This window comes from Mustela putorius, unplaced genomic scaffold (assembly GCF_011764305.1).
Source record: "Mustela putorius furo isolate JIRA1106 unplaced genomic scaffold, ASM1176430v1.1 tig00000785_pilon_pilon_pilon, whole genome shotgun sequence".
In the NCBI taxonomy this organism is placed as follows: domain Eukaryota; kingdom Metazoa; phylum Chordata; class Mammalia; order Carnivora; family Mustelidae; genus Mustela; species Mustela putorius.
The window spans coordinates 4,682,064-4,702,511 of record NW_025421480.1 but is presented as its reverse complement, the minus strand read 5'-3'; the positions used below and the strand labels follow the sequence as shown (position 1 = coordinate 4,702,511).

The 20,448-nt window shown below is 40.9% G+C and overlaps 1 protein-coding gene across 5 annotated transcripts in view; it reads left to right on the top strand.

Moving 5' to 3' along the window:
* Nucleotides 1-20,448, top strand: part of RGS7 (regulator of G protein signaling 7) — a 497,889-nt gene that overhangs the window by 315,267 nt on the left and 162,174 nt on the right. For 3 of the 5 annotated variants that reach the window (XM_045084650.1, XM_045084651.1, XM_004756750.3), the window contains exon 4: nucleotides 2,608-2,658. The exons of 1 other annotated variant lie outside the window; for it this stretch is intronic. In XM_045084650.1, the coding sequence (XP_044940585.1) occupies nucleotides 2,608-2,658 (51 nt within the window). Of the gene's footprint in view, nucleotides 1-2,607; nucleotides 2,659-3,192; nucleotides 3,211-20,448 lie in introns of those variants that run through there. One more of the 5 variants, XM_013058414.2, reaches the window with a different exon arrangement.

Here is a 20,448-nt window from a genome sequence, read left to right as displayed (position 1 = left end):
AAAATTATAGTCTTGGAACTAGTGTTTGGCTCTCTTCAAAAGAATGGAAAATTTCCAGCGGCTGCTCACATATGTTCCCCAAGTCGATGCTCAAATATGGAAAATGAGCAAGGTACCTGAAAATAGTGCGTGAGATTTGGGTACCTGGAATTCTGCAGGGGTCAAGTATCTGTACGTACCTAGTTGAAAAACTGAGTCCCCCTCCTATTTTTTATAGGGATGACAATGGTTCAAGATAAGTTAGGTTATAAGGCTGAACATAACACTGAGAAATATCTGTGTTCTTGTGAGCAGTCTCCCTCTCTGCCTTCCCTTAGAGCTGCTTTAGGATCGAGGTGACTCCATCTTCGTCCACGGGATGAAGTTGTAATGGCAGTTGTAAAAGTAACCATTGTAAAAGAATCCAAGTGATTCAACACATGAAGTCATTTAAAAAATGCACACACATCTTATTTTTTTTATTTTTATTTTGAAAGATTTTTTAAAGTAATCTTTACACCCAACATAGGGTTCAAACTCACCACCCCAAGATCAAGAGCTGCATGCTCTACTGACACAGCTGCCAGGTACCCCAAGTTTATTCTGAAGATAGTTTTGAACTTTTCTGCAGGAAGCAGCAAGAATTATGTAGCCGCTGTGAATGTCAGTCATGGGCTGCGTCTCAGGCGCGATGGAAGCCAGGTTCTGAGAGGTGGGAGTGGAATTTTAGGTCACACAAAATTTCATTCATGCAGCCCTGATGAGGCTTACTATACATGCACAACTATTTTCATATGTATTTTTGGCTGTTTTTTGTTGAAATGAGTGATGCTGAAAACCAAATTTAAGTAGAGGAATATTTCGGGTAAATCAAGGCCTCTTCATGATTCTCCCATTCTGCTCATATTTTCACCATTCTTTCCATCCGCGTTGCATCCTGATCCTGCCCTGGGAACCTTGAGTTCTCCTCCTGGTCTCCCACTGGCCACCCCCATGCCTAACTAGTCATAAAGTCCTGAAGCAAGACTCTCATTTTGCTTTAATTCACTTGTACATGGAACTGGTTCAGTAATTTTCCTTTCAATCATGGATCTCAACCAGTGGAAATGCTGGCTTCCCTGCTTTCTCTCTGACCGGCCCAAGGCACTCCCGCATGCATTGCCAATCGAATTCCTTGAACTTGTTTTGATAAGGTCGTTCTTCTGTTTAAAACAAAACACAGCAGAACGTTCCATGTCTCCCTTCCTCTGCCCGATTTATAGGAAAAAATTTTAGTTCTTTCTCCTGGAATTCAAGATGTGCTGAACACACTGTGAACGCTCTTATTAGTGTCCCAGTCCTGTTATTCCCCGCACGGGGTGTGAAGAAAGAATGCAGTCATTTCTTGCTGCCTACTGGCCCCCTTTTAACTTTGACATGGGCCTTCAGTAACTACATTTTGTATTTTTCATATATCCAAATCTAGCTCAAACATTATATTTTCCGCAGACCCTGCTTCCCGTATTCTGTATGAAGTGAAAACCTATATTTGCTCATTTTTTTTCATCGCACATTATCAAACACTTGCTTTTTTCCAAATGCAGAAAGATGAATATGACGCCTCACTTGGTACTCAAGGACTTTATTCAGATAAACAGTTGCAACATTTTCTTATCTGTGCCACCATACAGGACTACACAGATAACATTTCACTTTCACTGGAGGTTACTTAAACTCAGTGGACAGAAATGAGGGTCAAGGAAAGTTCTATTGTGTAAATGAATCTTGAGTGTCTTGAAAATAGTGGTAAGACATTTCGGTCAAAGAGAATAGTCCTGTAAAGACACGGAGACTTGAAACACAGAGGAGTTTTCAAAAGCTAAGAAAAAATCTGGTTTGGCTTGAGAGTAGATAAAAGGACCATCTTACAAAGTACTGGTGGTCCCATGCTAAGAACTCTGCTTCACACATAGTGGACACTCAATAAGCAATCATCCAGTGAACAGATGAATGAATCGTTTTGTCCAGTACCAGCATTTTACACCTTCGTGTTTAAATATTTCGTGTTAAATAGTTTACTAGTTTACACCTGGGCGCCTCTTCACATTTGCAAGATGGATGGACCTCCACGGGGATATTACACGGAGTGACATAAGTCAGACAAAGGAAGACAAATGCTGTAGGAGTTCACTAATATGTGGAATCCTGAAACAAAGCAGAAAGAGACTCAGAGTAATACATGCAGAGAACCAACTGGTGATGATTGCCAGAGGAGAGAGCAGAGGAGGGATGGCAGAATGGCCGAAGGGGAGTGGAAGAGACAGACTTCCGGTTACACCATTAATAAGTCATGGGGAAGAATGGGATACAGGGGGTTGTAGTCAGTGGAATTATCATGGTGTCGGATGGGGACAGGTGGAGCCACACCCATGACACGCGGACTTGCTGAGTCACTGTATTGTACGCCTGAAACTGGGGTAGCCTCGTGTGTCAACTGTACTTTGATTTAAAAAAAAAAAAAAAGATCTATGTGAAAACATAAAACAAACTTTCCTACTAATATGAGTGCCAAAAGTTGAGCGTTCTTAAAGTTAACATGTATAAACAAATGTTCACAAGTATTTGTGTTTTTCTTTTTTCTTTTTCTAGGGTCAGACATTGTTCAGTGGTTAATAAAGAACTTAACTATAGAAGATCCAGGTAAATAAATCATTTTCCCATTGATAGAATTATTTTCTTTGTGATAGAAATATGTTTTTCTTAGGGATGATATGGCAAGCAAGCAAATCTTAAAGATGACCGTTATATTTAAAGTATGCTTTCTGTATCTATACAAATGTTACAGTAGTCAACAAAATGTAACTGAAATTTACTTAGTAGGTTGTAACAATTTTTCCCATATTTAATGCTCCACTTCATAACATTTGATTCAGGTGATTGACAACTGATGTATGTTGTAAATGATGTATGTGTTCATAAATAATTACAGATATATAGCCAGTGATTATAAAGTAATGAGATTTCCCTTTATAAAACACATAAAGGTAAAGCTCATTAATTTATAATTTTCCCTAACTCTGTTTTTGCATGAGGTTTGAAAACAATGTTATTTGTGATTTTTATTCCTTTGATCATGCCTTCATGATTTTTTTTTTAATGCTCTTGTGTAAGTCATGGAGCCATTCAGTGCGGTGAACATTATGTCTGCTCTACTTGGCTAAGCTAAGTAGAACTTAACTATAGAAGATCCAGGTAAATAAATCATTTTCCCATTGATAGAATTATCAATTATCCCAGAGTTTGGGAACAGTTTCTACCAGCCCCCCCTTGTACATTGCCTAGAACAAATTCCTACACATGGAAGGCATTTAATGACTTTTTTTAAATGTCACATAAAATCTTTCACATGAGAAACCAACTTACATCCCTCAAGTGAAAATGAGATGTATTTTGTTTAGAGAAGATGTGAGGGAAACAAACAAAAAGCTTATGAAAATTGGTGTTACAGTGACCAAGAATGACACAGTAGTGAACAGTGACAATACACCAACCACTATACACAGCAAACCATCGCTTCAACTAGAAAAGAATTCAGCACGGGTTTCGTTCTTGCCCCGGTGGTTACCACCTTAGAATGGTTGAGAAATAACATGGAATGGCAGAGGTTTCATTTTTCTTCATCTGAGCTAACTTTATAAAGCCACGTTATCAGAAAGTGTAGCTATAATTTGACACATAAATGCCTTTGCCTACCCCCTGCTCATTTGTACATGAGCGCTTAGAATACCTCTCCCAGCAGGTTAAAAAGGATTAAACCAAGTCAAGATGAAGCACCTGTTGCCCGCATCATATTTGTTACTAAGTGAAAAGAGCAGATGATTCCTGGGGCCGGAGTCACAGTCTTACAAGATTTACATTCTAGTCTCAACTCAGGCTCACTTCACATACTGGAGCACCAGACAAAAGCCTCCAATGCTTGCTTGCTTGCTTGCTTTATTTATTTATTTATTTATTTATTTATTTATTTATTAAAAGAAAAGGAAAGAAAGAAAGAAAACAGATTGTCAGAGTCATGGACAACCAAGAAACTACTGTTTTACTAAAAATTTTCTTGCTCAGAGAGTGAAGTGGATTCAAGAGTATTTCTTGTGAGTTAAGACCAGCAGGGTTCTTTAGTGATCGTCTGGGAAGCAGGGAAAAGGTACATGATAAGCTAATTAGAAGCATCGTTTATAATTTGCAAGACTCATGGTTGGTTGGTGGGTTGCTTTGAATGAACTAGCTCAACCTCTGCAGAGTAAGCAGCTAGATTTTGAGAAAAGTGGGAAGCTTTGATGACTATTCTAATGATATAACAGATTTGCACACAGAAATGCATGTCTGGCCGCATGATTCTGATGAAATACAGTTAGGAACATAACTGAGATCGTGAAAGTAACTGATGACTGTGTGTATGAAATTGGTCATAGCATTTTGGAACTGCTCATAAAGAGAGACCAGATAGTTCTTAGAGCAAGAGGCTTCATTTCAACCATATACATTTTCTGAAATTTTTAAAATGAGAAAGAATGAAATAAGCCTCATGCCAGGCTTCTGTGTGGGTGTCAAGTGTTTGCTTGAAGACCTCTCGGGGTCATGGGAAGTTCCAGATGTCAGTCATTTGTTAAAAGAGGATTTTGTGACAAGTTGGAAAAAGACACCAATGCCTGGGGATAGGAGCAGATTCTGATGGTCCATCTGGGAAAACGGGGAGAAAGTGGCATGGTCTTCAGGGTCTTTGTAAGACCAATGAGTCCACATTATTTGTACACTTAGTGTTCAATATTGTGTTAATGAATAGTTAATACCTTTCCATTTCTATCATAATATTTTAGTGCACATCTGGCTGAATGTTTTACTAGAGATTTTGGTACTATTCGACAAATTGTCATGTTCTTTTTTTTTTTTTTTAAGATTTTATTTATTTATTGGATAGAGAGAGAAATCACAAGTAGGCAGAGGCAGGCAGAGAAAGAGGAGGAAGCAGGCTCCCTGTTGAGCAGAGAGCCCGATGCGGGGCTCAATCCCAGCACCCTGGGATCATGACCTGAGCCAAAGGCAGAGGCTTTAACCCACTGAGCCACCCAGGAGCCCCAAATTGTCATGTTCTATCATTCTTTTAAAATAAAGCTGTATCTAGACTTTTAATTAGAATTTAGGATTATTTTTGTTATGTTCATGTACATTCATATCACTGTAGTACACATGCAGGGTTCATCCGAAAGTTTTGTTTTCATCTACCTCTTGGATCCATTTTTACCGTATTTTTTCTAGAAGTTTATTTCTTCCTTGATTTCTTCATACCTTTATTCATTTAATACATATTTTCTGAATTCTTACCATGGGCTAGGCACTGGGAACATGGGAAGAAATTCCCTCCCTGATTGACTTATCTTTGGCTTCTAGGGTGTCATACTCATGGCTTTTGTTCCTTGTCAAGACCCACATGGTCTTCTGCGCCAGGTCTCTGCTCCTAGCTAATCTATCAATGTTGGAATGTCCAAGTTTCTGTCCTAGGTACTTTTCTTTTCTCCATATACACACTGGTGCTCAGTGGCACCATGTGGGGGACTTGGCAGATTTGTAGCTTTCATGCTGAGCTCTCCTGGTGTTCTGTGCTACTCTATCTGCATATGTGCATATGCGGCCTCTCTCAGGGGCCAGTCTGAGCATCACCAAAATAGAACCCTGATTTGTCCCCTCTTAAACCTGCTCCTGCTGCCTTCCCAGACCAGTTACAGACATCCCTCTTCTATCTGAGAATATCCTGTGTCTTTTCATTTGTTCAAGGTTGCTTTTTGGTTTCTTTCAGGAGTGTTTTAAAGTTTCTCCATATAGGTTTTGCATGTTTCCTATTAAGTATGTTCCTAGTTATTTTACTTTGTGTTACTAATATATGTAGGTTCTTTTCTTTACTTATTTCTACTAACTGGTTATTTGTACGTATGAATATTATTGATTTATGTATGCTAGTTTTCTATGGCACCACTTTACCAAATATTATTTTTGTTAGTATTTTTAACTAATTTACTGTGAGGCTGGAATATTTCTTCCAGCAGTTTCTTGGGATTGGATGTATTTGCTCAATTCCCGAGCCCCTGTGTATCTGGCATTAACTTCTGTTGCCTGTGTGTGTGTTGACAGCTTAACTAGATACAATGTAGGTGAGATAAACTTTTTTCTTTAAAACGCTGTGGATATTAATTCATTGCTTTCATACATTCACTATGGCAAAATCTGAAAACTAATTTTTCATATATATGTAAAATTTATATATATATATATAATTTTCATATATATGTACATATCTATATGCATGTGTGTGTTTTTTCCCCTGCCTAGATTTCTGTGATGTCTTCCCTATCTTTGAAATTCAAAACATAAGTATACAATTGCTAGGGGGTTGTTGGTTGGTTGGTTGGTATTATTTGTATGATCTGGTAGATCATTAACTCTGCTGATTCAGGTTTACTTAAGTTGAAAAAAAATTTATCTTATTCTATTACTTTGATTTCATTTCTTCATATCTAACATGCATATAATAATGATGCCCAGTACTTAGTGCTTTCCTGAAAATTAAAGAATTAATGTGTATAAAGCAGCTACTGCTAAAAAAAAAAGGTAATCAAGTATTTATTACTATACTTATTACACAATAATTGCTCAAAAACATTAATAAGTATAGTTGGCCTTATATTTGTTTTTGTTATTATGTCTAATCACTCTCCTGTTTATTTATTCTGGTTTATTCGTTTGAAACAGCATTTACTGAAACAGCATTTCCTAGGATGTTTTATTCCGTCTTACAGCTAATTATCATTCATCACTTTCTTCTTTTTTGTGCTTGTCTTAGTGCTTTCCCTGCCTTCTCCCTCTGGGTAAACTTGTCCACTTTGCACATTATAGCATTCATTTTTTTTTTTCCTCCACTGGCCAGTCAGCTCTTTATTGCTGGTCATGGAGAGTAAGTCTTTCGCATCTCGAGCTTTCTTCATTCTCTCCGGTTCTGTACTTCCCCCTGCCCTTTGGCATGCCCCTGCTTGTCACAGCCTGCTGTCCCGTGAGTCATCTCTCATCCCTTCTTTCGCTACATCAGTGTCATTCACTTTCACTGTTTTAATTGCACGTGGAAGAGACTGTTGTTACGTTTGCTTCATGCCATTTCATGTCTTAGAAATGTCCGTGGGTTTGTTTTACAAATTGTTTTCCCACCTCTTCTCCTCAAACATAAAGAACTCCTCCCAGGACGGATGTTTGCCTGTTGGCAGGGCGGTTGGGTTGTCTTCCATGACTCAGTGCCACAGTTCCCCTTCTTCGCAGCAGGAGCTGCAGGGCTGGTGGTACTAGTTTGCATTAGCAGGTTAGCTCTAGTTCTTAGTTAGACGGAGCATAGTGAGAAGGAGAGGAGCGGGGAGCGATCCCAGCCCCAGGACCTCTTCGTGGTGCCTTCGTGGTGCCTTACTGTCTCTGACGGTGATGGGCCCTTTCCATGCGCCACACTCGCACCCTGCAGTCTGCTTTGTCAGTTCCCAGCTGCCTGCACGCTGGGGGCACGCCAGACCTCCGTGCTGTGTGCTCGGCACGTGGTGGAGAGACTCTGCTGTTCGGTGCCTCCAATGAACAGCCTCCAAAGTCATGTGCTTCCTTCTCTTCTGTGTTCGGACCTTTCCACCGCAGTCATCTTCCAAAGTCTTCTCAACCTAGTACCATGGTGCTTTCCTAGGACAGTTTTGCAATCTGGTCCAAAAGATAGTATAGTGTTAGACTTTGGGGCATGTGTTTTGGCATCCTTCCCGAAATTTTTTTTAAAGATTTTATTTATTTATTTGACAGAAAGAGAGATCACAAGCAGGCAAAGAGGCAGGCAGAGAGAGAGGGGTGAGCAGGCTCCCTCTGAGCAGAGAGCCTGATGCAGGGCTCGATCCCAGGGCCCTGAGATCATGACCCGAGCTGAAGGCAGAGGCTTAACCCACTGAACCACCAGGCACCTCCCTTCCCTAATTTTTAATGCTGAATGCAGGTTTCTGGGTTTTTGTGCGTAATTAGTTGCTATTGATGATTATTTAGTTATTAAAAACTTCGCTTATGTTGTTGTAGTGCAAAGAGTTAATTTTTTAATACCTTTCAACTCTATTACTGAGAACATAGAATATTTATGAAAATACAAAGCACAGAATAAATTGCATTAGTCTCAGAGTTAGAGCCTAGCTGATGGAATAAAGTAGCACTTTGTCATTTTAGAGAGGAAAATTGATGTACGTCAGCTGTTGGTTGGGGCAGGGGAGGGAGATGAAGAATTTAGCCCTCGGTGCATCTCTGTCCACATTGGCACCCATTGGGAAGCATGATGTCTACCACCATGTCTTCGGCTGGTCCACTCCACTGGTTTTGTGTTTTTTTGTTCCCATTGACAGGGCCTCTTCCTGTCTGTTTACAATCTTTGCTTCCGCCAAGGTCAGTCTGGGCGCCTACGAAGTGATTCTTCCTCACAGCGGGAATGTGTGCTGTGCTTCCCAGTGACCTATGGTGTTTTTCTCTTACTCTTAGTTACGTAAGAATATTCTGCTGCTCTCCCAGCATTCGGAGGCATGAGATTCTTTCAGGAAACCCAAGCCCTTTCTGCCTGGACATATACCACATAGTCTTTGCAGCATGATCCTTCTGGATTACCAGGTCTCTATGTGGGAAACAAGGATGCAATACCTTTCGCTGGTTTTTTCCCCTTGCTTGAAACGGTATTCCACCATATCAATTAGCTTTTGCTGTGTAAACTTGGTGGCTTAAAATAAACAGCTGTTTTATTTAGCTCATAATTCTGGGAGTTTGCTATGTTGATTTCTGCCGGGCTTTCTTCTGGATTGTAGCCAGGTGCTTGGGTTGGACAGTCTAGGATTTGAGGGGATATTTGGTGCTTGGTGGGTTGTCAATTAGTGCGTCTCAGTCTCTCATCCTTCAGACTGCTAGGAATGGATTCTTACTAGAGTAGTTCAGAGTTCCAACCACAACACAAACTTCTATTCTGCCAAGGCAAGCACCATGGCCAAGTTCAGAGCCACTGTAGGGAAGGGCTGTCCAAGAGTATAGGTGCGGAGAGGTATGTGAACAAATTTGGGCAGTGACTGCGAAAATCTTCCTCATCTCTATTTGTTCCGTCTTTCAGATCTGCCTTTCTGTGGTATGGACTGTTAGCTTTTGGCTTGCATTTGCAAAATTTATCCTCCAGGACTTAGTTATCTTTTATTAGTGAACATGCTTTGTGTCTAATATCATGTCATTAATTATGGATGATACTTTGAGATGGTTTATCAAAAGACAAAGCTTTGGTGAAGGTTGGCACCCTTTACCAAATGCCTGGCGGACATGAGTAACTTCTTGACGTCGCCCTGCTCATCTGTGATCCCTGTTGCCTCTCCCGGGAAGAGCTACCCTTGCCAAGCTCTAGAAGAACTGCTGACTGAGGTAGGGACTTCCTTGAGAGCCTCAGTCTGATGAATGCCGGGCGTTGAAATGAGCCCCACTGTGACCCCTGGATGGTTGAAGAACATGAATATCTCTGTGTTCTCTGAGAAGTACCCTGCTGGTCCCACCTTTCTCTTTCTGTCTGTTCACCCACACTCCTTGGGATCCCAGTGTTCCTGGAGAGGCTTCCTGGCATTGATGTTGAGTCGTGGGCTTTGCAGACGTACTCAAGCTTGCATTTTGATTCAGGCACTTACTGGCTGTGGAGACTGGGCAGCTCAGTTAACTTCTCTCTCTCTCTTTCTCTCTCTCTCTCTCTCTCTTTTTCTTCATCAGCAAAATGTTTTTAATACAATGTCTTGTGAAGCTTAAATGAGTCAGCATTCAAGTGTGCCCAAATCTTGATTTTATTTTTAAATAGGCCAGATTCTTTTAAAACTCTGAGCATTTGCAAGCACAGTTAGCTGAACTGAACTCTTTAAAATGCTTGCAATTTTTATACGAGCCTTCCAATGCAAACCCTTCTGTGAGGACTTCTCTCCATAACTCAGCTCCCAATTGCTTTTCTTGACCATTAATTATTTACATTTCCTACTACTCAGTTTGTTGCTTAATTTTATCATTTATTTCACATGTTGGTCTTACTGCTTTAGTCAAATCTAAACAACGTAATGGCAGAGGACACACATCTTCTCTAGTCATTGACTAAAGTACCAAGTTCAGTCAGTTCTCAACACTTCCTCAATTTTTACGAATGAGACTCCATTGAAGTGATATTAAGATGACTCAGTGTGTGTTCTTCTAAATAGTTGGGGAAGAGTCAAGAGAAAGAAGTTTATCTAAACCATACCCATGAAAGAAATGATTTAAAATGCAGATAGAAGAATAAGATTAAGAATAAATATGGATTTATCCAGAATAAAAGCTTAATGCTCAATAGTTGCAAAATTTCTTCCTCCTGAAGTATTGTCTACTGTAAAAATATCTGGAAAATTGAGATTCAGACAAAACAACCAGATGTTTTGCTTACATATCATTTAACTGGATGGAGTATCTTAATTGCCCCTGAATTAATTAAATCAACTCATTATGTTTACCCTTAGAGTCTGTCATTTACCTCCCAACCCTCCGTAAGTCCTCTAGAGAAAATGATCAAAATTCTGTTTATGAATTAATGAAACTCTGTTACAAATAGCCTTTGTATCCCATGGTTTTGGTTGGCTTGCCAGAGGAATTAGCCCAAGGAATGTGAGGATGTATCAGAATCGAGAAAGTATAGAATGCATCCATTATCCTTGATAATGTTTTGTACCTGCAAAGTATTTCATGCTATTCCAAATCATTTTAAATAGATTATCTTATTTGATTACTCCAACAAATCTTGAAGTAGTCATGCAGACATCGCATTTCACAATTGGTAAGTCAGCTGAGAAAAGCACGAATATCCAAAATCACGCAAAAACCTATGCAATGAAATAGAACCTTGGTCTCCCAATCTATAGCCCGTGTGTCTTCTCCTTTGGCACAACTATTTCAGGCTGAGATTCTACTTTTCCTTAAGTGGTTGACAACCATGAGAGGCACATGGATCCACCCAACCGCATGGTCCTTTACATTGTGTCTTTTGGACTGAGGTAATTAATTTTCATAGATTTGGTGTTCTATTTAGCTACTGCATCCTGGGCATACCCTTTGTTAGAGCCATTGTCTGCGTATTCCAATGCATGTCTATTACAGTCAAAGTAAAAAGGCATCTTTTCCATATGCTCTTCATATTGTTCAGACAACAATTTTGCTTGGCTAGCAGGAGGACAGAAATATTTAAAACACTCTTCTAATTAATCTAGACTCTTGTGTTAAAAAAAAAAGCTTATAAAAATACCCATTTTACTGTCCATTCTGCATTCCATTGTCCATTCGCTGTGAAAGAAATAAAGCAACTCCTTGGTTATTTCTTGTTCAGATGCTCATGAACCATGCATTACAGGAAAGCGTTCTGGGTTTCTAAGACATTGTTTAACATTGTGGTGATGACATGCAAGAAATCATAGGTCAGAGCCATCACATACACCTCTCACAAGATGGGTCCTTTTGATCTAGCTCAAGATAATGGATATTACCTAAGCATACATCTTTTCAAATGTGCACTTTCTGTTATAAATAATGCTTCAAGAAAACATGAATAAATTCCTCCTATCCTTGGACACCTGCTCCCAACCCATGTCTCTACTACTGCAGCCAAAGCTTCATAGCTATGAACATGAGGAGTATGCTCACTGCTCTAATTATTTTCATGTGGGATGAGCAGAGCTATGGGTTTTTTTTTTTTATGTATTCATTTCAGTGTGTTATTAGCTGAGCAGTAATTCCTTTCTGCATATATTCCATTAGCATCCACCTTTAAAAAATTATGGTACCTTGTACATTTAATATCATCAGGAGCATTTCCCGTGGTGACCACTGACCCTTGAGAGTACTGCACCAAGGCGGAAAGTGAGGTCGTCTGCAGGTGTTTGCTCCGTGTCTCGCATTCAGAGGAATCAGTGCCAGTGACTAACGCCCAGTCACATCCAGCCGTTGAGATCAACTCTCATTTAGCTTATTATCGAGCCATCCCCCTTTATCCATTTATGTGTCGATGTATGTATGTTCTGCATTTGCATTTAAATTCTCTACTTCGTAATGGAACCTGAGACTGCTCGTATCATGGGGCTGATGTAACTCTACAGTTGCTCTACACAGTTAAAACTCAAAGCCCAAAATACACTGAGGAGTCTTCATAAAGTCCACAAATATGAGTTTTCCTTACCAGAATAGCAGTTGTCATTCCCGGTACGTCTGCTATGGTTTCAGCCACCAACAGGCCATTTCCTGCTAATGGAAGCCTCTTCTGCTAGGGCTTCTGGCCGCCTTCATATTTCCTCTTCCATGACTTTGTTGCAAATAACAATGAAAAAGACCTATAACACATGACCATTAGTTCATTGGTTCCCTCCGGGGGCCGTGCTGGATGTTCACTTCTCTGAAGGAGATGAGAGAGCTCATGTGTACTGAATCCCAACAGTGAGCCAACACCATGTTGAGAACTTGATATGCATTATTAGTGTTAAAGAAAAAAGGGCAAGAAACTCCATGAAGCAGGTGACCTATCAGAAAACTAAGTTTCAGACCATGAAGCTACCAGGAAGGAACCAGTATTCTAATCCAGGTACACTGATTTCAAAACAGTAACATGTTCACATCCAGAGAAGTATCAATTTCACTTTACAGCTGAGGTCCCTAAGGCTTAGAGCAGAGCTGAGAGGTTGAGTGGGGATTCAGCCCTGATGTATGTCAGACATGATGCCAACACATGCGCTCGTTAGAGATGCGCTAGCTGTCGTCTCTCTCTGCCACTTCCCTCTTTCGGTTTGTACTGGCTCGCACGTGCACCTATAAATGCCAGCTCCAGAGTTTTATCATCTTTCCCATTTTTACCTGATTGGCAGATTTTTTTTATGTGCCACTTATTAGAGTTGCCAACAATTAAGGAAAGTGCTGAAAACAGCTGGGAATATAATTAGAATTGCTGTCTTTTTGCTTGTAAAAGTTGAGCAAGTAAAATGATGCCAGACTTCAATGTACTTTTTTTTTTTTTTTTTTTTTAATTAACAGATAATGTACTTGCTTCAGGGATACAGGTCTGTGAACCGTCGGGCTTACACAATTCACATTACTCACCATAGCACATACCCTCCTCAATGCCCCTCACCCAGACACCCCATCCTCCTCATCCCTCTCCCCTCCAGCAGTCCTCAGCTTGTTTCCTGAGATTAAGAGTCTCTTATGATTTGTCTCCCTCCCTGGTCCCATCTTGTTTCATTTTTCCCTCCCTTCCTCACACAACCCCCTGCCCTGCCCCTCGAATTCCTCATATCAGCAAGATCACATGATAATTGTCTTTCTCTGAGTGACTTACTTCGCTTAGCATAATACCCTCTAGTTCCAACCATGTTGTTGCAAATGGCAAGATTTCAGTTTTTTGATGGCTGCATAGTATTCCATTGTGTATATATACCACATCTTCTTTACCCATTCATCTGTTGCTGGACATCTAGGTTCCTTCCATAGTTTGGCTATTGTGGACATTGCTGCTATAAACATTCGGGTGCACATGCCCCTTTGGATTAGTACTTTTGTATTTTTTTTTTCTTAAGATTTTTTTTTTTTTTTTTTGGACAGGCAGAGATCACAAGTAGGCAGAGAGAGAGAGAGAGAGAGAGAGAGAGGAGGAAGCAGGCTCCCTGCTGAGCAGAGAGCCTGATGTGGGGCTTGATTCCAGGACCCTGGGATCATGACCTGAGCCAACGGCAGAGGCTTTAACCCACTGAGCCACCCAGGCACCCCTGTACTTTTGTATTTTGGGGGTAGATACCCATTAGTGAGATTGCTGGGTCCTAAGGTAGCTCTTCAGTGCACTTTTGAATAGTTGTTTAAATTCGCTTAGGCACATCTCATGTCTCAGCAGAGATTGATATTTCTATCCTACGCACTAGGAGAAAAAAAAAAAAAAAGTAAAGACCAAATGGAAAAGCTCAATTGCCCATTGGTGTAATTCTTCTAGCAGCTGGTGACATCTCTGTTGTTTTCTTCTTTTTAGACCTTTGCTGTCTATGTTATTAGCCTTCTTGTCTACACATGTTCCTTTAATAAGCCAACTTGAATTTTTTTGTTTTGCACAAGAGATATAGCATACACATTTTTTTTTAAAGTAGGAGTTTTACATAGAAGAAAGAAAGGAAGTAAAGAAAGAAAGTATAAAGAAGAAAAGAAAGGTAGAAAGGATTTGGTAAAGCTAGTAAGGCCTGGAGCTTAGGACATCACTGGAAATAAGTCAGTTCTTCAGGATTTGGCCGGCCCCCCAGAAAGGGACAGGGAAATGCAGGCGATTATATCCGTTATCCAGAGGGAGCCATGGTCGGTTGTGAGCTATTTGAGAAGTCAGGCCCTTTTATCTTTTATTAAGATAACAGTATTTTTTTATTTCCCAACTGAAGAATGAGTTAGGATTTTCCCCTCCATATCTGAGCTGAGAGCAAGGCTGTTTGTCCTTTTGATTAAGTTTTTCCAATTGTGAGATCTCAGCATGGCAGGAAATGTTTGCAACAACAGCACTGAACACATGAGAGCAGAGCCCACAGAAGCTTTGCGACTGGAATGTGATCCTACCAAGGCATGAATGCACCTGTCTCTTCACTATCATTTGGTTGCAAAACCATTCATAAAGATTACTGCTCTCACAGTAAATTTAAAAAAAAAAAAAACTTTTTAAAATAATGGGGTCTAAGAAACTCAATGTTAACATATAATGTGATTTTTATATTTTGAAAATCCCCCTGTAAGCAAGAGAGACTCTGTGTCTAATAAAACTAAAACAGGTTTTCAATTTTGAAATTCTGTTACAATTCCAGTGATTGGTATCTCTGGAACTATCCAGAATCACTCCCTTCTGCTGCGTTCGTGAAGACCTGGGCATCGAGACCCCCAGTGTGTATCGTGTGTACCGCGTAGAATTCTGATTAACTGCATTTCCTCGAAGGCACGCACATGGGCTGTGATTTTGTTTTTCTAGAAATAATTGCTCTTTTAACTTAATCCAGTGTTTTCAGAGTGGATCCTCCAGACCTCACCAGTGCTTTGATCCTATGGAAGCTCCTCGGAAAGCAGGAGGGACAGATTTTCAGACTCTTGAGGGTGACTTGGCTGTTTCAGCAAACCTGACATTTTGATTTTCTTTTTCCTCTGCTGGGGACACTTTGATTTTTTTCCTCCGCTGGGGTTCATGCATGAAAACATCTGTGGTCTGGATAGTTGTGGGCCTCTCTGTGAGCAATGATGGACACACGCTTGTTTATTTTCCTTCTGAGAGTTTCACCGCTGAAGCCTCAGCCTTCACTCAGCGATCTGCCATGTTTTCCTCTGTTATTTCCGCAGGGGCCGCCTAAGACCTGCTTGGTATGTTGTTCAACAGACTTTTTTCGTGGGGGTAGATGTCAGATGTCACCTGTAGTACCTTATAATGAACCCGCTTTTCTTAAAACCATTTTGAATTATTAAAAAAATACCATTATAAACCTACTGTAGCTAATCTGGGAAACATAAGGAGGAGAATAAAAAGCATTCTTAAAAAGCACTCAGATAGCCACAGCTCAAATTCTAGCGTACCTTTCCAGGCTTCTTTGAAGGAGTGAGCTCTCATGACTTTGTTATTGGAGCTAATCCCCTCAGTGTCTGCCACCACCCCCCATATCGGATCATGTTCCTGGGCCACTCATGAACCAGGGTCTCATGTCCCCCCACCCCCCCCATCTATTTGCGGTGCCACATCCTTGCCAGAGCCTCCTTTGCCCTTTAGAGATTGCTGTGTTCCAGAACAATGGCTCTCTGATACCTTCACTCTGATCCCGACCAAGGACACCACTCCCACCTGGATGCTAGGAAGCCCGTACCTCTTCGTGGACTTCCACTTCTATCTTCCAGACTAATTTCTCACAAGGTATTTTTGAGCTTCACAGTTAGTAGAAGGAAAATACATCACAGAGAGTAACTGTTACCCTTTCTCAGTCCAGATCTGTCTGTACGGCCTTTAGAAACTCTTTTCTGTTGCCCTCCTGACATCTAGGGACAGTGGCCAACATCCCCAATGCTGAAAATCTTACAGGCATATTCAGGCCCAGAGTCTGGACTTAATTGATTCCTAGGGTACGTTTTCCTTCATCCCACTGTTGGCCACAGTTTCTGAATTCTCATGTCTGACCCCAGGGTTGACCTCTTCCCACGGCATCTGAGGACGGACCTCTTCTAAGGATATGTTTGAGGACTGACCTATTTCAAGGACGTGTTAACATAACACCAGCCCCGCTGACAAGAGGCATGAACTGTCCCTCCATTGTCACATGATGATCTGATTTCAGGACATCTTACAAGGTCTGAGGCACATAGTCACTAGAATGTGAGTTTTGTGAGTACAAGGTCTTCATTTTGTCTTTGCCCTGTCTCTGGCATTGATAGTGTGCCTGGCACATATTAGGCATTTAAATATTATTGAATTGAATATGTTTAACAAAGAGAATAGTAATATATTAAATAAGTTGTCTTTATCTTTTATCTTTCATATCTCAATGTTCATGGTTCACACTCTAGTTGGAGGTTTACCTCCAAGTGAGAAGCCGTAGGTTCCCATGACCCTCCGTGACAAGCTGTTAGTTATAGAGTAGAAAGTGAAACTTCCCAGGGTTATCAATCCATAGTTTTCAAGTAATCTATTTTTCTCTAAAGTCAAGAATAGATGTTATCCCACCACGGCTCTAAGGTTCTGAAACAACCTAAAGAGATTGCTTTTATTCCATGGGGAAAAATGAGTTTTATGAGCAAATAGTAGCTCCTATTAGAAACACAACATGATTTATTTGGCTGAAATATTATAGCACACTGAAAAACCCAAGCAAAGGCATAGCAAGGATAATAGAGCCTCATAAAAATCACAAAAAGACAAATTTATCATTTGAACATTTATCTGTAGCCTGGAATGATTTCTATTACGTGAAATAAGTGCTTTAGGTTATGCTTTGATTTTTTTTTTCCCCCTGAGAATTTTTCAATAAATGAAAAGCCATTGGAAAGCATCTGGATACCCTACAGATACCCTATCTTTTCTAACATGATTCAAGGTTGGACCCCTTGCTTCCAGCTTAGAAAAGTAGCTGTTGTCGAGATTTCTTTCCCTATAGTGTAGGGAGAGAAAGTAGGTCGGCTTTTCTGGCAGGACACATCTGTGTTGGCCAATAGCAGGAGGTGAGATGAAGGTGTTGGGTGGTTGGGTGTGTGAAGCCCTGAATAGCTCTTCTGAGATCTGTCTGCTCAGTCTGGTGAGCAGTGATCAGTCATCAAGGAAGGAGACTGTCTTGTCCCTCTACAAACAGATAAATTTCTATTGCCTTGCCTTTGTATAAATGTGAACCCTAAATTTTATTAATGTTTTCCAGCTCCCCAGTGGGCCCCCAAATCTGATAAAAGCCCTAACTTACTAACATATGGACAATGGTAGCCTGGTAAGCTTTTGGTCACTGATGCAGCACCATAAATAGAAAGAAATTATCGAAAGTGTAAAAGACTTTTTCATCCCGTGCCTTACCTTACCTTTAACCATACCCCAACTGTTCCATCCCAGCCTTTACAAGAGAAATTAGAGCAAAGAGTTGGATATGAGTGTCTCGCAGCTGGGAGCCCCCTCCTCCTTGGCATTGCGGGAAGGAGGAACTCCTGCAGCTCCTTCTCCTGCCTCTGCCCATGGTCCACCTGCCTGCAGATTTTGTCCAAAGTTCACGCATATTACCTATTCCTTCACTGAAGCAAATCCTGGGGATATAGCTTGCAGGCGCCGCCATTAACAGCAATGTCCACAACAGCCAAACTATGGAAAGACCCTAGATGTCCATCCACAGATGAATGGATAAGGAAGATGTGAGATTCATATATATATATATGAATATAGATAGATATAAAATGGAATATATATATAGGATATATATATACATATATATATAAAATGGAATACACACACAAACACACACACACATAAATGGAATACTCTGTAGCCATCAAAAGAAATGAAATCTTGCCATTTCCAACAATGTGGATGGAACTAGAGGGTATTATGCTAAGCAAAATAAGTCAGTCAGAGAAAGACAATTATCATATGATCTCTCTGATATGAGGAATTTGAGAGGTAGGACTGGGGGTTGTGGTGGGTAGGGAAGGAAAAACTGAAACAAGATGGGACCGGGGAAGGAGACAAACCATAAGACACTCTTAATCTCAGGAAACAAACTGAGGGTTGCTGGGGGGGTGAGAGGGATAGGAATAAGGTGGCTGGTGATGGACAGTGGGGAGGGTCTGTGCTATGGTGAGTGCTGTGTATTGTGTAAGATTGATGATTCACAGACCTGTACCCCTGGGGCACGTAATACATTATAGGTCAATAAAACTTAATTAATTAATTAATTAATTAAAAGTTAAATAAGGCTATGTGGTTGGGAATACCTCTGTAACTAGTAATGGAGACATTTGAACAAACAACCCATTTTAAGCGCACCATCTCGCAGGAAAAGATACAATCAAACTGATACAAATTGATAGGGATGCAGACCGTTGAAACACAAAGAATGGGGTGAAGTGTAGCGATGGCTTAGATTATACCATACACACGATGCAAAAATCTCCCATCATCTTACACAGACCTCTATGAAATCCTGTATTCTGTGAGTAATGAGGACCATGGAAGCCCAGGCTTCTCCCTGGGATGTGATGCTTAATAAAACAGTAACCAGAGGCAGCAGATTGGTGGATAGGATCATTTAATAGGATCCATTTAATCATTACATACACACGAAATGTGCTTGCCCCTGCCTTGGAGGTGCTGCGATGATCAGTACACCCGTACTGCCGCTCGCACAGGCAAGACAGACATCTGAGGGATCATTATACCAACAGCAAAACAGCCGGCGCTTCAATTCACGGATGCTCCAGTTTTTTCTAAGCTTGTCCTTCCGCTACTCCACTGACAGGGTCTAATCCCTGGTCAATCTCAATGTGTTCCTGTCTCTACCTGAGACCGTGCACATGATCTGGAAAAGTTACTCAATGCTGTAGATTACTGCCCCAGTTTCCAGCTCCACTCAGGCTTTTAGGTCTCCTGGCAGCCGTGTTTTCCTACTCACAGCTCCTACTCGGTGGGAGTGAGTCATTCTCTGTCATCCTTAGCAGCATCCTCAGGAGACCGTAACTTCTTAGAGAAAATATAAATCAGAGAGGAAATCTGCCAACCTTCTGACTCTTTGTGCCTCACACAAAACATGCCGGTGTCTACACTACACATTCTTGCCTCCTTTCCCGTCTGGGTTTGGGCTGCTTGAGCTTATTATCCCGACCTCTCATACCACCTCAGGGGGCTTGTCCCATCCTTCCCAGTTCTCTCGTCTGTCCCGACCACTCCCTTCTTCCATCACAAAACACTCCTGAATTGATGTGTCCATCCTAGGCACTCTCCTCTCTTAGTTTTACAAACTGCATTGTGCTTTCGGTCTCTAATCCCTCTCTAATTCCTCTCAATTCACTGGAATCTCGCTTGTGTGCTCCACTTGTAATCTGAACTTTTATTCAGTCTAGCTGGTGATACTCTTTTTGTCGCTAAATTCAGTGATCATTTCTCAGCCCTTAATCTGACCTCCTTCCTGTACCATTTTTTGCTAGTTCTTCTCTTCCGTTACTTCATCCTCTGGTTTGCACTAAAACTTTCTCACCTTCCAACTTCGTGTTCTCGATAGATTTCTCTACTTCCCTCTTCACGCTCAGGGTTTCTGAGACCCCATCATGGTCTTTCTCATTTATTGGCTCCCTTCAGGCCATGTGCTTCTTTATTTTACTCACTACCGCTGTGGATGCGCATCTACCATTCCTTCTGTGTTCCTGCTCTATAGATCCAACTATCTTGTTGAGATTTTTCACTTGCATTCTTAACAGGCATTCTATTTATTCAACAAATCAAAAATTGACCTCTTCGGTTTATCCCCAAATCTGTATAGACTCCTCCTCCTCAATATCCCTCCACTTCTCTCTCTACCCTTTTCCCCTGATGCCATGATGGTGCACATGAATGTCCTGGCAGATGCTCTCAAGATCAATGACAATGCCAAAAAGAGAGGCCAATGCCAGGTTCTTCCTAGGCTATGCTCCAAGGTCATTGTGCAGTTTCTAACTGTGATGATGAAGCGTGGTTACTACCTCAGTGAATTTGAAATCCATGATGACCGTAGAGCTGGGAAGGTTGTTGTGAACCACACCGGCAGATTAAACAAGTGCGGAGCGATCAGCCCCAGATTTGAGGTACAACTCAAAGATCTAGAAAAATGGCAGAGCATTCTGGTCCGATCTTGCTAGTTTGGGTTCATTGGA